The sequence below is a fragment of the Achroia grisella genome, unplaced genomic scaffold (genome assembly GCF_030625045.1).
Source record: "Achroia grisella isolate CSIRO2021 unplaced genomic scaffold, CSIRO_AGI_Agris_v1 utg319, whole genome shotgun sequence".
Taxonomy (NCBI): Eukaryota; Metazoa; Arthropoda; class Insecta; order Lepidoptera; family Pyralidae; genus Achroia; species Achroia grisella.
The window spans coordinates 389,130-405,892 of NW_026712795.1; the positions used below are offsets into that span (position 1 = coordinate 389,130).

Consider the following 16,763-nt stretch of genomic DNA (forward strand, 5'->3'; position numbering starts at 1 on the left):
AACATGGTACATTGCTTGCAACGGACCACTAGTTACTAATAATCCTCCCACCAGCGTAGCAATGTTATCAATGGGGGCAATAGTCTACATTATTAATACAGGAGACATTCTGTACGTTTGCTGCCTAGTTTTTTTTATTAGGTTTAGGTTATTTCCCTGCCCTCTAGCTGCGACATTCAGAGGTATATTGTTTTAGCGTTGTTTCAGAATTCATGGCTAACTTTCGTTACGGATGTTGTTTATTTTATATTTCAGGATAAAGCCCCAGACACTTAAGCCTCAAGTGTTTACGACTCGCACGATCGAATTGATTAAAATTTATCCAACATTAAATAAATCCAAGATAATTTAAAATTTATCTAATACTTTAATAATTAACCTATTATTATCATCTGTGGATTCTGTAGCAACATTAAATCCGTCAGTCAGATACAACTGACAGCACAGATTATCGGTGTCAGTGTCAATAATACAGACTTACTGATCAGTCAGCGTCAGAATTTCATATTTCATTTCAATATCAATTATCGTTTAAATTCATTCATTCATTATTTATTATCCGATTTCGTTTGTATTCTTTGCCCGTTCACGTCGTTCGCTGGTTGCTTCTGAATATTACATTTTATCAACTAAACAGTGTTTAATAGTGACTTTGAAACAAATAGTGTTGAATATGTTACGAGTTGTGCTCGATGCATTTTGGAACGAGCATGTTTGGTTGCCTCCTAACACTACGTGGGATAGTTTAGCGCCTGGACCAGATAAGGCAGTCATTTACAACGATTCCAATCACGTTTTCTATCCTATACCGTTAGCATTCGTGTTTATACTTCTACGATATGTGCTTGAAAAGTAAGTATTAAGTCCATATAATTTTAACGAACTCGTTCGAAATAACCTATCATTTCATTGTAATGAATCTAGTGAGTCACGCATTTGCCGGTCTCATCTTATTGAGTTAATCGTTCTAATTTCTAAAACAAATTCTTGTATGTTAAGTAGGTATTCCGTAATAAATCATTCTTCATTATTATCTGTGATAGTTAATGACTGCTCTGTATATTATTTTTTTAATAATATATATTATTTTACATTAATTATTCAGTAAATAATTAATTAATTATTCCTATGAATATTTAATATTGTAAGCATGTAACTTACAATGAATCATAAAAGTGATAATAGTTAAAATATGTATTATCATTTTAGTTGTAGGATAAATACTTAATTATTTTAATTCAACATTATTACAATTTTTTTCTGGCAATAATTTTATTTTTTTAATATATTTTTTCGTTTGATCACAAGGAATTCCATTCCATTCCTATATAAAGTAACAACATATAACTCAAGCATACAAAAAAGTAATAAAATTTATCTGCATTTAAACAAGCAGTGTTAAATTTTATTTGTTGTTTCATTGTAAAATACAATAGAAATAGTAAAGTGACTGCATGACTTTGGAGATAAAATAAATTGTTACTGTGCTTACACACTGTCTGCATGTAACCTTGTGTGTTCTATGCATCAATTACTATGTCTACACTATAGAATTACCTATCCTAATGCCTCTCTTAAGTGAATGACTGAGTCAGTCATATGATTTGCATGGACTTTATGATAATAATTTAAATTTAACTTAAACATCTATACTTATATATCAACAACAATCAACTAATAAAGCAATAACAATCTGTAATAAATTACAGATTACCACAGAGTACAATTTTCAAAGATAATAATAGAAGTTTTGAGGTTTTTATGTCTGCTAGTTTTATTAGTGGTTTCACCTAGATCACATTGTTTTGTAACACAATGGAGCTTCTAATGAAACCCAGATTTTATATATTTATAGTATTTTATTTTTAATAATTTGTTAACACTTGTAACTAATTATATTGTACTGACCTAAATTTGTAACAAATTATTTTTATTACTGAAGCAATAAAAATGATTATATGATAATCATAAAAAAAATTATGCAGGTATGCAAAAAACAAATGGGTACACAATGAATCTGCTCAGTGTATCTTCTAAACACAAAAAATATCTTGCTTGTTGTTGTGATGAGTCTGCATTCCAAATGAATAAAATAATATGACTATTCAACAGTGTTTCTATTAAGTTTATTGGAATAAACACTATTTCTATTTTTTTCTCAATGCTAATAAAATAAATCAGGTACTTTGGATAGTATAACAGACTTATGTATGTAGTAAATATTATCTTTCCAATGTTCCTGACGGCCTCAGTTGTTCAGCACATTACTTCAGTGGTCGTAGGTTCAATTCCTCGCACTGTACAATCATTTGTATTCATGGGTCAGGTTATTTGTATCATTCTGGGTGTTTCTATGAATATTATGTTCCTTATTTACAAAAAAATATCTTAAGTATTTATATTAGTTGTCTAGTACCCATAACACAAGTTCTGTTTAGCTTCGGACTAGATGGCATTGTTTGAATTGTCAAGGGATATAGTGTATTTATTTATCATGTTTGTTGCAGTTATGTTTTCAGTTCCTTTGGCAAGTCACTCGGCATTAAGGACACAAGACCAAGGAAAGCACCCAATAATCCCAAACTGGAGGCAGTATATCAGACATCACCCAGGTTGAAAGATGTATGTATTATTTTTAATTATACATATAATAAAAATGGTTATTCAGGTCATGCTTTGTGGTCGTAGCCCACTCATACGTAAATGTAATATCTAATTAGGAAATTTTACACTCTATCCTGAGGAAATAAAAACGATCCCTCCTAAGAATATGCTTCAATTTTGGTCTTTGACGAGTTTAGGCTGCGAACTCTAAAAAGGATGAGCACAATAGAGCTTTGTATGTAGCAGTGCCAATAAAAAAAAAATAAAAAACTACCTAACCTCAGTCTGACCTATTTCAGCTAGCTTTATAAGATTTTGACTTAGTATAATCACAGATAAAAATTAGTAGAAACATGTTTTTCGGTTGACGGGTCCCGTACCGCACCGCACCCCCAAGGGAGTTGAAGGTTGGGGCCTCGGGGTGAACCCTTTTGCCCCAGTATTGATTTTGGGGACAACAACTTCCGGGTGACTGGATAAAAGTCTCTAGATTTTATAAACAATTTATATCTCGACGTTATAAACAACATAACTTTCAAAATATAGTGCCTTGGGGACAATATCGCATTTTTTTTTATAATAATAATAATAATAATTTCAGAACAATTCACACAGCGCCATCTAGACCAGACTTATGCTAGCTAAAGCTTGTGTTATGGGTACTAGATAACGTAATTATATACATATTATTCTGATTATATATCTAATTCTAATTCGTAAATACATACATAAAAAACACCCAGACCGATACAAATAATCATAATGTTTGCGCCGAGCAATCGAACCCGCGACCATCGAACTTATAACGGACGGTGTGCTACCGCTAGACTATGGAGTTCGTCAAATCTTATTTTTATATATTCGTTTTATATAGATTTTTTTTGACGGGTGAGATGTGGCAGTGAAATTACAGTGTACTGAGGCATGACATCCTTGACCTCCGCAATGACAATGCCTGAGTTACCACTGACGGTACAGGGTGACGTGGCGTCTGAACACAAACTACCGAATGGCACCAATAGAGAAGAGCAATATATTAAATAAACAGTTACTTGAGCAACCACCTACTTACCTTACATTTATCTCTAAGTATATTCAACCTCATTTAATCTTTATCTCTTAACATTACTTTGACATTACTTGTTTGTTAACATTTTCGTCGTATTTAAAACTAAAAGTTCATTCTATTTTTATAAATGCGGAAGTGTATCTATTCTAGCTATTTGTTACATGTTAAACTAAACTACTACATGTATAGAATTTTATGAAATTTTTTTATTCGTTCTTCTTGTGCTGATTCTGTTTTCCAAATGAGTGATAGAATAAAAAAAATATGTCTATACTAAAGTGGTTATATTAAGTTTTGTTTATTTAGTTTATTTTAATAAGATTATTTTTAGTGTCTTATACTCATACAGAGCATGGTGGAAGATCGCGGAAAGTGGCAAGAGCTCCACTGACAAGAGCGTAGTTCTTAAGTTATGAATGAATCTCATACTGAAACGATGTCGCAAGTAATCGTTAGTTTTATATATCCTTATTACTGATATTATAAATGCGAAAGTAAATCTGTCTGTCTGTCGCGCTGTCTGGCTTTCACGCAATTACTACTGGACTATTTTAAATGAAATTTGGTATACAGGTAGTCTAGACGCTGAGAATGGATATAGGCTACTATTTAATACGAAAAAAAAGGTTCAAAGGCGATGAAAGGTAGTATGGACATTCGTCGTTTTGAAGCTAGTTGGTACGATGAAACTTTTTTCATTGGATTTTTTCGATTAGATTTAAATATTTTCTCATTATTTCGTCAAGATCACAATTTCACGACGGATGAAGTCGCGGGTACAGCTAGTATCTCATAAAAGCAGACGATATCGCAGGCAACTAACTAACTAACTACTACTACTACACTATATATATGTATATATAAGACTACCTGTTGCGATATTTTTTTTAAATAAGAGCAATGACGGTGTTGTAATTTGATTATGGCGTTTGGGTAAAATCCGCCAATATCTTACGGAAGGATTAAGAAAAAATATAGTATAGGCTTTGAAACGATAACCTTAATCTAGATATCTACATTGTGATATACAACAACTCTTCAGAGCCCGAACTAGTTGATGCAGCCGATTACGGTAAAAACAAGCTAATATGTTTTTCTCGCGAAAAAATCGACAGTTTGTCGCGAGAAAAATGTAATATTGTTTTGACAGAAATATTATAAGTGTAGGCACAAGGTAACCCATTTTAAAGTCTCATTTATGTTTATACCAAACTTCATCATAAACCAGTCAGCAGTTTACGCGTGAAACTCTCATTATTGCATTTAATATATTACATATTCATTACACTTTGTGTCGTCTGAACATACTTTCACCCCCTACGTCCCTTCCAGAGTATTTTCAGCCCCGATTTCACCCCCATCCGTATTATTTTTATAAATTATTACTAGACGGACTACGTACTCATCATACATTGTTTTTCACGTTAAATTTCATTCAGAAGCATTTAACAGTTCAGTCGAGCAAATGTTCCAGACAGATAGACATAATTTAAAATGTATAATATTAGTACATTAGTTACAATATTAAAGCAATATGTTAATTATATTTGAATAAATGTATTATTATATATATAATATAGATTCGCCAGGAGTTTTGTTATTAATATGGGGAATATTCTTTCACCTACAATATATTGTAAATAAGAGTCATTATTGCCTAATTTTGAAATAAATATTGATAAGCATATTACAGGCAGTTGCGGAATCTAAATCCATGTCTATTGGCATAACAATAAATTCCAACTGAATAATATAGATAACTGTATATAGGTTATTATGTACTGTTATATAATAATCGTATAGATTATTATATAACAGTACATAATAACCTATATATACACATAAGATGTAACTGATCGCTGTCTGTACATGAAAATTATTGAATGACTTATTAATGTTTTAAACGCGAAAGTTTGTGAGTATGGATGGATGTTTGTTACTCTTTCACGCAGAAACTACTGAAGGGATTTTTATGAACCTTTACAGTAATATAGCTTATACATCCGAATAACATATAGGCTTTAAAAATTCACGCGACAAGACAAAACCGCGGGCATAACTAGTACGTTCTATAACGTATATCATTTAGATGTACGTTATAGAACCAAAAAGAATGACTTTTAGTATTTTTAGTAAAGTTTCATCAAAATCCGTTCAGTAGTTTTTGTGTGAAAGAGTTTTCATTCATACATCCACCCATTAATACTCACAAACTTTCGCGTTTATATTAGTAAGTTAAAAAAATGTGAGTATGGAGTTGCGGGTTCTAATACCTACTATGTCTCGCAGTTTTGCCCGCGTGGAATACTCGCTGATAATGTGGCTATCTTTAAATAATAGTATGTTTATTATCCATTATCACTATTCTATATTTATCCATTAATGAAACATTTACTATGTTTCATTTACCCGGTCATATATAAATTATATCTCACATTAAGGGAGGAAGTTAAGGGTTGGACGAAGACACTGATAGGGAGTGGGGTGTCAATTTAAAGTTATCATATTATTAAATAAAATTTTTTTTTTATTCATGTAGGTCTATTACAGACTATTATGATATGTCAAATCTACCGTCAGTTCGGAATGATTTCGAGCTGAGAACTGAAAAGAAACTCAGCTCGTATTCTTTTCAAATAAGGTTGAACATGTTTACAAAAATACAGATACATTTTTAAATTTAAATTTGGGAGAATAGAGTGACCACCAGCATATGCTGTTATTTTGTTAAAAGCAAATAGTCTAATTAGTGTTCGTAACCCAAACAGACCAATCTTCGCAAGCAACACACGTTCACGAGTATGACGGATGAGCCAGCCATCATGGCACTCTATCTATCTATTGAAAAAAGTATTGTAAATTACTGTTTTTTTTCTAAATTTAATAAAATAACTTTTTAAAACTTTGATAAGGGCGAGGGGGTGATAAACTTGAAATTTGTGTAATGTATATATTTTACGGTTGACCCCTGGCAGACGGCAGTGCATTTATTCCACAGAACAGAATATGTTATCTGTGGTTTATCCAAATACTACTAGTTCAGTCATTTCAAGAATTCCAATTTTGTATACCAATATTCCTCCGGGAACATGGAAACAAAAACAAGTAACAAACTATGAAAATAATTCCTAAGGAAATAATAATAGAGTCCCTATTTCCTTAGTTTGTTTATAAATAACTCTCCTATCAATAGTTTGTATGTAGGTATCTATATTTTATAATTTAGAACGCTATTAACTATAAATAACATTGTTACGCTATTGGAATTCAGATTCTCGGGTTATAGGGCGATTTTTAACTGATTATAATGGAATTATGTACCCGCCTGTGCTAACGATTTACGCTGGCGAGGTACCATTGGGGGATGATAAGCTGAGCATGAGGTCAGGTTAGATTTAGCCCATCATGACAAATTCATCAGGAATTTATCATGATGGTTTCCAGAAGTAACCGCGTGAACCTACTATGGTATATTGCTATAAAAAATATATATTACATCCAATATTTACATTTTACATTGTTTCCTGGTACCTAAACTACGTAGAAACTTGTATTTTTTTTATTTCCTCTTACAATTTACAATTATTGGAATTACAATTGACTGAAAAGATAACAAAAAGAGAATCAAAATAGGTATTAAATTAAACATAACAGACTATCAGTTACTTGTAATGTACATGTGTGTGTGTGAGACAGAGAGAGAGAGATTGCTAGCATAGCAACGGGAGCATTAGTCCACATTAATGAAAACCCCTTACCTGCAGACGGTTTTAAATGATAAAAAATGAGCTACCACATATTAGAGTAATCGAAAAGCCAATATTTTAGCTATTTTGTGACATTTAGGCCAGGGTTGGATTCAAATATTTAGTTATGTTATCAAACACCAAGGTCTCTACGACACGTGCACGTGACGTTTACATATCGCGTACCACGTTGGCAATAATTTAAATCGTCTTTTAACAAAAGCTTGAAAAAAATTTTCAAATTCACTATGGACGAATTCATTGAGAGGAGTATGAAGCGCGGAGCGATCTCGGAGATCAGATTTGCACTCTTTGTAACGATACTCCTCCGAAACGGCTTGACCGATCGAGACCAAAATTTCATCGAAGGTCAACCTTCGTACCTTTATTGTTTACCACTCAAAAAAATTCCGATCGGTCAAGGTTGACTTTTTAAGAATAAACGCGCTTCGCTCAACATGTGACCTGGTCTTTAAAAAAACATCGGTAACAAATCTACTTATAATTATTACAATATTTACCAATAAGTATGTAATACGGTCTTTTGTATTATATACTAGAGGGTAAATATTGTAATAAGGGTTGAAAGGGGAGATGAAAAGTTGTATGGAAGTATCGTCGATTTTGAAACTTGAAACTTATTTTTTAGGCTGTTGATTAAATATAATTAATATAACATTCAAAGTTTGTGAATATTTTACTCATAGGGGCGTAAAATAAATTCCATTATCTTAAAAAGAATGAGTCTTTCTATATTTTATCTGTATTCTCTAATGTTTTGTTGCGAAAAAACCATACGATGACGCCCAGTGACATGGCAAACCATAAATACACTTATCAGAAATCGATTAAAGATAAAAATCTGTGAAGTGTGAGTTAGGCTCTCACAGCTAGGGTTCGGAACAAATATTGTAAACAAATTTTATTTTCATTATTCTGCTTCACTCGTTGACATGTTTTATATATTAGTGCACCGCCAACAATCTTTCTCTGCACCACTCATGGTTGCCTGGTAGATAACGCCGCAAGGTGTGTAAGTCTACCATATGTACACATTATTTTTGTGCATTGAAGTTAAATAAATAAATTATATATTTGAACACACCCAGGTAGGTTTCCGTTTATCATTTTTGAACCCTAATATTTGTCGTAAGTGTAATAAGTGTAGTAATAATATAATGCTGAAAAGTTTCTTTGTTCGGTTGAACGCGCTAATCTCAGAAACTATTGGTTTTATTTTTTATTTTGAGCAGTGCAGAGCCTTTTGTTCCTCGTGTTGTGTTTTTATAATTCTCTGTATTATTTTTGTAATTATACTCTTATAATCTCCTTATCTTTTGTCTGTACCCCTAACGTGACAACGTATGAATGCATAAAAGACAAAAACATATTCTAAAAAATCTGTCTGTCTGTTCTTTCTAGTCACTGAAACGGATGGACCGATTTTAAAAGCATTTTACTTGCAGTAACTAATGTTATAAGGAGTAACGTACGCTACTTTTATATTAGAAATTTTATTTCAATAAAAGAACACTTAAATTCCACGCTAACCAAGTCGTAGGTAACTGTTAGTTTGACATATAAATATAGTATGACATGATAACGCTATGTGACGTTACATCGAACCATATATTTCAGTTTCTCGTTTCAATGATATATTAATTACTGAAGTTGATATCAATAATGTTAATATCCGATTTAATTGCTTTTATCGGGTATTTATTATTAACTATCTTGGTGGTCTTTTTTATGTAATTGGAATGGTAAACAAACTGCCGGCCTATATGGTGGTTGGAATAATACCAGAGTATCACCACCGTACCACCCGCCAAAAACTAAAGTACCATCTGTATGAATGACGGTCCTCTACAGTGCGGTTTTCTAGAAAAATTTTTGCTACGCACAACCACTTTGTAGAATCACCTTCCAGCAATGGTATTTCCAAACTGATACGATATTGAAACCTTCAAGATAAAAAGAGCTTATTCCTTCTTAAAAGGCTGACAATGCACTTTCATTTCCTCTGGTGTTGCTCATGGTCGGCGGTAGTCACTTACCATCAAGTCAGCCGCCAGCTCGTTTGTCCCCTGTGCTATAAAAAAAAAAGAAAAAAAAGGGGTCACGATCGATTACATGACACCAGTGTTGGTATTCCAGAGGATTAAGATGTCATTGTAAATACACTGCCCAATCTCAACCCAAACACAGCTTACAATGCAAGCTACTTAGCGGCTGAAATAAGTGAGACTGAGGTACCCATGCAAAACACTAAAAAAGAGACTAATTAAAAAGTTCACGAATTGTATATTTGTTAAATTAAAATGTAAATAAAAGTAATACTCTAATATGTAGGCAAACTAAATCATCAGTAGCCCACTGCAGTCCACTGCTGGACATAGGCCTCTTCCAAGCCACATCACTGGGCGTTCAACTCTTCTCATACAATTATTACCAGCAACCATATGTATCCACTGTAGAATGCATCTATTCCAGTTCTGCGATAAATATGACTAGCCCACTGTAACCCTTACGGTTAGCTTGCAAATTCGTAGAGCTATGTTGGTCTCCTTAGTGTTCTGGCGAATTACTTCGTTTCTGATATCAAATCAGAGAATCCCTCAGAGAAACTCCAAGCATAGCTCTTTCCATAGCTAGTTGAGCGACTTTGAGTTGGTGGTCCAGTCGAATCGTCCGTGTCCACGTTTCGGCACCGTAAGTCATAACTGGGTTGTAGCACTATAATTACAATCAATATTAAGCATGAAGTAAAAAGTTTCTGAGAAATACTAGAATGTTCTATTGCGGAGAGGAATAAAATACACAGAAAAATAATAATATACAGAAAAAGACTATCACACACATGCTCCTTATCCTTTTTATACGTAGGTATCTATTGTCGGCCTTGATTTTATTAAAGTGTATTTATCTAAACCCTATTATATAATTTCAGGTTTCAAGTCTGGCGAAAAAGCTGGATATTTCTGAACGGCAAGTGGAGCGGTGGTGGCGCCTCCGCCGCAGCCAGGACAAGCCCTCCACCCTGGTGAAGTTCTGTGAGAACGCGTGGAAGGCCACCTTCTATTTCTGCAACTTCACATTTGGCACCTATGTACTGTGGGACAAGGAATGGCTCTGGGACATAGATCAGTGCTATCTTGGATATCCTCATCAGGTAAATTTAACTTTTTTTGTTACTGTAATGACTAAAAACTGATGGTCCTGGTGGAGAGATATATTTTTTACTTATTCAGTGAGAACCATGCCTTAAAGAAAGTGTTTAACATGAAAGTGGATGGATGGAAAAGATGACCGCAAAAATGATGGATGAATTATAATAATGATAATATCCACCGTGTGAATAGTCTACGGATATTATTACTCTTGTCACAAATTAAGAGAGAGCTTGTGTTATGGGTACCAGGCATACCAGCCAACTGATATAATATAATATAATAATATCAGGACACTTCACACAGCACCATCTAGACCCAAGATAAGCTAGCTAAAGCTTGTGTTATGGGTACTAGATAACTGATACATATACATAGATTATTTTTTTTTGTAAATAAATACATATTATACATAGAAAACACCCAGACCGATACAAACAATCATACTCATGAATACAAATGTTTGTGCCGTGCGAGGAATCGAACCCGCGACCATCGGTCGTAAAGCGGTGTGCTAGACCGCTAGACCACCGAGGTCGTCAATAAATAATATAAGTATATAGATACATTTTTTAGTAAATAAATACATGATATGCATAGAGAACACCCAGAGCGATACAAACAATCATACTCATGAATACAAATGTTTGTACTGAACCCAGGCGCATTGAAAGTAAAGCGGTCCACTAAACCGATAGACCACCGAGGCCGTCATCTTGCTTAACGAGGATTACTAAAATGTTATGAGTACCTTGTGATTTTACTGCCTTAGATTAGAGCAGAGCTAGCTGTGCCCGCAATTTGATCCATGTGTTATATAGACCTTGACTAAATAAAGGAAAAATATTTAATAATCTAACACCAAAAAGAAACGAAAAAAGTTACATGCCTCTAGTTTTAAAAATGACAATACTTCCATACAAAGTTTCATTTTCCCTTACAACCCTTTTTCGCATTAAAAAATAGCCTATGTCCTTTTTCAGGGTCTAGAACATCTGTGTACCAAATTTCATTTAAATCGGTTCAGTAGTTTTGTCGTGCAAGCGAGATAGACAGACAGAGTTACTTTCGCATTTATAATATTACTAAGAACTAAGGATTACATCGAGTAGATCGTGAATCTCAAATACAACAGGATATACACTATTTATAAAATATAAGGAAATATACAAGGATAATAGCTAGGTTAGAATGCTAGTACCTCTATAAATTGTTGCTTAACTGGTACATTTACGCTTTATTTCAATAAATAAAGCTGAAATTACACCCTATGATTTGTTGTAGTCCATTTTGGAGTGGACTGTGGCTGCTCTGTGGTCTTTCAATCCAGTCCTCTTCTACAGGCAAATTCTTCTTAAAATAAAATAATTATTCTTAATCTGCCTATTAATTATTGTTATTAATAGGTAAATTAAAATATTAATTGATATTATTATTGTGTAATTCATATTATTTGATTTCTACATCCTAAATTTATCTCTTATCTTTATTCTGTTTGCCACATTTTTATTTTTTCTTTTACCGAGTCTTTGAAAAACCTGTTGTTGACTATCTCTAGAAACGGACTGTTGATTTAATGTATTGGATTGTAAGCTGTTGGTTTTATAATAAAAGCTGTCCCTGAAAACGTGGTTTTGCCTTAAAATAAAAAAAAAAAATTTAGGGGTGGACTACCCCTAACATTTAGGGGGATGAAAAATAGATGTTGGCCGATTCTCAGACCTACTCAATACGCTCACAAAATTTCTTGAGAATCGGTCAAGCCGTTTCGGAGGAGTATGGGAACGAAAACTGTGACACGAGAATTTTATATATAAGATTAAACTATTACAAAATCATGCTTCAAAGTCATCAGACAATTAAAATTTGTATGTATGATAAATTTTATTAAATTATTATTTGCACATTTTGACCTGCTCAACACTTCCTATGCCACTCTGTATTGTGTTGACTGGAAGATATCTCTTTTCGGGATACGTCCAATTAATTTCTATCTAATTTCTCATTAACATACCTGAAAATATATTTATGTACAATAAAGAATATAGAAGAATAAAATAAATAATAATAAAAATAAATTTCTTTCACTAACTGTTAATTATACAAGTCCGTTTTATTTAAAAATGTATTGAATTTAACTTGTAATGTATAATTAAATGTTACATTTTGTGTGTGTATATCTAATTCCTTCACTATGTCTATTAAATTTAATTGGTATACTATTCAATATTCTAAATTCACATGTGACAGAACACCTGCATTTTCCCTTGAATAATAAATATATATACCTACACATAATACACAAAATTTATTCGTTTCAAACTCGAATACTATTTAACTCCTTTATTGATTACTGGTTCTATACGATAGTGCTGCCCGCGTGAATTTTTATAAATAGTGTCGTATATGTTAATATAGGATATTACCTATCTATGTATGAAATTTCATTCGAATCTGTGCAGTAGTTTTTGCGTAAAAGAGTAACAAATTTCCATTCATCCAGCATCGGTAAAGTGTGAGTGGTGGTATAGAACATGATGTCTGTGATTCTGTTTGGGTATACAGGCGACGGTCACCGCTTACCATCAGGTAGTCCGTCAGCTTGTTTGCCACACCAATTGCTTGTGACGGCCCCGGTGGTCTAGCGGTTTAGCGCACCACCTTACTTCCGATGATCGTGGGTTTGATTTTTCGCACGGTACATACATTTGCATTAATTATAATTTTCTATATATTATGTATGTAATTACAATAAATATATGTCTATGAATTTACATCTGTTGTCTAGTACATATAACACAAGCTTGCTTAGCTTGGGATTGGACATGTTGTATGAATTTTCCTGAAATATTATTAAGAAAAAAATGCTCTGCCTATTTTGACACAAGATAACGATGTGTGAATAATCTTAAGGTTATTAATTATTATTTATTACTATTACAGGGTTTAACCAACGACGTATGGTGGTATTATACGATATCATCAGCATTCTACTGGTCACTGGCCATATCGCAGTTCTGGGATGTGCGCCGTAAGGACTTCTGGCAGATGTTCATCCACCACATCGCTACCATCGCTCTGCTCTCCTTCAGTTGGGTGTGCAATCTGCACAGAATTGGAACGCTAGTGATGTTTTTACATGACTGTGCGGATATATTTGTTGAGGTACGTACTAAAGTACAATGTATGGGTCATAGAGGTCCCTACGACATGGTTGAGCGCGATGATGGCAGGTTCATTTGTTATTATCATGACGGATGCTGCTTGTAGGAACTGGTCTGCTCTGATATATATGCTTATTGATATTTAGCTATTTTTAAACATTTGTGTTAAATATTTATTTATATTGTTAACCGGGTTCTAACATGAATAATTTTATGGTAAATAAAGGTATTTACCTCTCTCGACGGTTGGAGTAGTAAGCACCTTTATTTATTAAAAAAATATTCCATTTAAAACCCGGTTATCAATACGAATAATTATTGGTATTTGATAGTTTGTATGCACACAAAATTTTAAAAATGTAAAATTGAAGTTTTGTCAAAAAGCAACAAAGTTTTTTTGTAATTCTACTTAAGAAGTAAATAGCATTTTTTTTTATAATTTATATAACAATTGCTGCTTGTAGTAACTGGTCTGATTTATCTCAACTTGTTGGTTCTGTATTTATTATTTTAACTGTAGTGAATTACTGCTATTTGGTAGTTTGTATTTTCACATTTCAATTTAAAAATGTAAAATTATGACTAAATATTTTAAAAGAGGAACACGCAAGTTTCTTGTTTGTTCTTCTTGTTATAAAACAGCTTTCCGAATGAACGGTAGATTAAAAAAAAATAATTATGACTATTCATAAATGTTTATAAGTAAGTATGCGAAAAAAATGTATGAAATTTTCTATTCTCTTTTATACGGGATTTCCTTTGGTAACTGGCTACAAAACAATTAGTTATTGATGTGATTTAATAACAATGATGATGATGATGAAATTCCTCGCATTTCAGTTGGTGAAAGCATCGAAATACGCGAAGTACCAGCGTCTCTGCGACACAATGTTCCTGATTCTAATCGTAGTCTGGATCAGCACAAGGATTGTCATTTACCCATTTTACATTATATGGAGGTGAGATCACATATCCATACTAATATACAAATGCGAACGTGTCGGTCTGTCTGTCTTTCACTACTAAACGGCTGAATGGAACTTAATGAAAATTTATGTGAATATAGATTGTATCATATGATGTTATCTTTTACTTAAAAATAGCAGGCGATGCCGCGTCTCAACAGCTAGTAATATAATAGATGCGAAAGTATGTCTGACGTGTAAACACGCGTATCCCCTATATGTATGGTAGAAGTGAACCATATATTAACTTCTGCTCTAAACGACATATTTTCTATTCCTCACGGAATGAACCTGTTAATAATAATAATAATTCTGGCTGTGTTGTCTATGATACACAGTGCCATCTAGTCTCAAGCCCAGTAGAGCTTATGAAATAAGCTCTACTGGGTACTAGACAGAAACGGTAAATGATATACATACTTAATTGTTTTTCGTTAATATACATTATATATATAGAAAACACCCAGACCGACACAAACAATCTCACTGATAGTCATAAATACAAATGTTTGCACTGTGTGAGGAATCGAACCCGCGACTATTGGAAGTAAAGCGGTGTGCTAAACCTTAAGACCATTGAGGCCGTTCAAAATTATTAATACAGTATATAAATTAACATTGCAGTACGTCGATCCGCGCCCCCATGTTGCTGCCGATGTTTCCCGCGTACTACATCTTCAATTCTCTGCTCTGCCTGCTGCTGGTGCTCCATGTGGTGTGGACCTGGCTCATACTTCAGATTGCATACAAGACCATACAAGCCGGACAGGTCAGTTGTACAGTATTCTCATCTCATCTCATACATCTCGATCTTGTTCATTTTACGCTTAAATTTTTGCTTACACATAATATTTCTGTCTACACTTAAGACTAGAGTTGCCAGATTTTTTTCAGCCTATAAGGGGCAAACGCTTATAGGCAAAAAATACGGGAATTTAGTTTTTTACCCGGTACAGTTTATTACAAATAAAAAACAAAATTATATAGTTACATTCTTTATTTTTTTTTTACATTTTTTTGAAGAGCAAATCAGTTTTAACATATTTTTATAGGTTTTAACATATTTATAAAAATCAATACAATTATAATCGTAATTAAAAACGGTCATCAACTCGCTTTCTATTAAATTAGGGGTTCGAACGTTGCGTGCGTGAGTATTTTTGTCTAGCGTAGATCGATCGATTTAATAATGAAAAACGGTGCACGACTCGAATACGGGACAGAGTCAGTCTCGCCGGGACATTTTAACTAAGCCTAAAATATGGGACGTCCCGGGAAGTTGGACGTCTGGCAACGCTACTCCCATTAGTTTATCTTTCCAGATAATATATATTTAATTTCAGTATAAATTCAGTATACGTCCCGACGTCGCTTCGAATAAACATGCTCCTAATAAGCCATGTCACACTACCAAATAAACTTACTAACGTACAATAATGCGCCACCTACCACTTTTGTTGTATTTTCTCTACCTAAAGGTTGTCTGGAAGAGATTGCTTCTAGCGATAAGACCGCCTTTTGTACATCCATATCTCTTTTGTGTATAGTTCTTATGTATTAATTCTATTGGTGCAATAAAGAGTTTATAAATAAATAAATAAATAAATAATTTCACCTGTTTACTTACTATCTACATACTACAATAAACAATATATTATGTAGCGTCACCTCATGACATCATCATACGCTACAGTGGTGAGGTGATAGACGGTGCTGCAAATTAAAGTTGAATTATATTTAAAATTTCAGATGGAAGGCGACATCCGTAGCTCCAGTTCTGATCTCAGTGATAGCTCGCACAATTCCAACCACACCACACCTAATCATGTAAATAATAAAAAGTAAGTACTCATATTAATTGATATACGAAACGTAGTTTATTTGACCACCTCGGTGGTCTGGTGGTCTAGCAAACCGCTTCTTGGTTCCAGGTTTCATTCCTCGGACGGTCCTGACATTTGTATTCATGAGTATGACTGTTTGTGTTGGTCTGGCTGTTTTATATTATACTTGCCTCAGCTTCGCCCGGCTATACATATAAACCT

The 16,763-nt window shown here is 33.4% G+C and overlaps 1 protein-coding gene across 1 annotated transcript; it reads left to right on the top strand.

Annotated features, from left to right (window-relative positions):
• Positions 1-612: 612 nt before the first annotated feature.
• On the top strand, positions 613-16,563 carry LOC131843563 (ceramide synthase 5-like). Its single transcript, XM_059192237.1, has 7 exons — positions 613-852; positions 2,508-2,622; positions 10,370-10,591; positions 13,533-13,754; positions 14,594-14,712; positions 15,343-15,487; positions 16,468-16,563. Exons 1-7 carry the CDS (start codon positions 674-676, stop codon positions 16,561-16,563), a joined length of 1,098 nt encoding a protein of 365 aa, XP_059048220.1. The 5' UTR covers positions 613-673.
• The last annotated feature ends 200 nt before the right edge of the window (positions 16,564-16,763 follow it).

Coding starts and splice junctions, on each gene's coding strand:
- LOC131843563 (XM_059192237.1), top strand. CDS start 674: ATGTTACGAGTTGTGCTCGATGCATTTTGGAACGAGCATGTTTGGTTG. Junction 2,623..10,369: donor CATCACCCAGGTTGAAAGAT/GTATGTATTATT, acceptor ATATAATTTCAG/GTTTCAAGTCTGGCGAAAAA. Junction 15,488..16,467: donor AGACCATACAAGCCGGACAG/GTCAGTTGTACA, acceptor TTAAAATTTCAG/ATGGAAGGCGACATCCGTAG.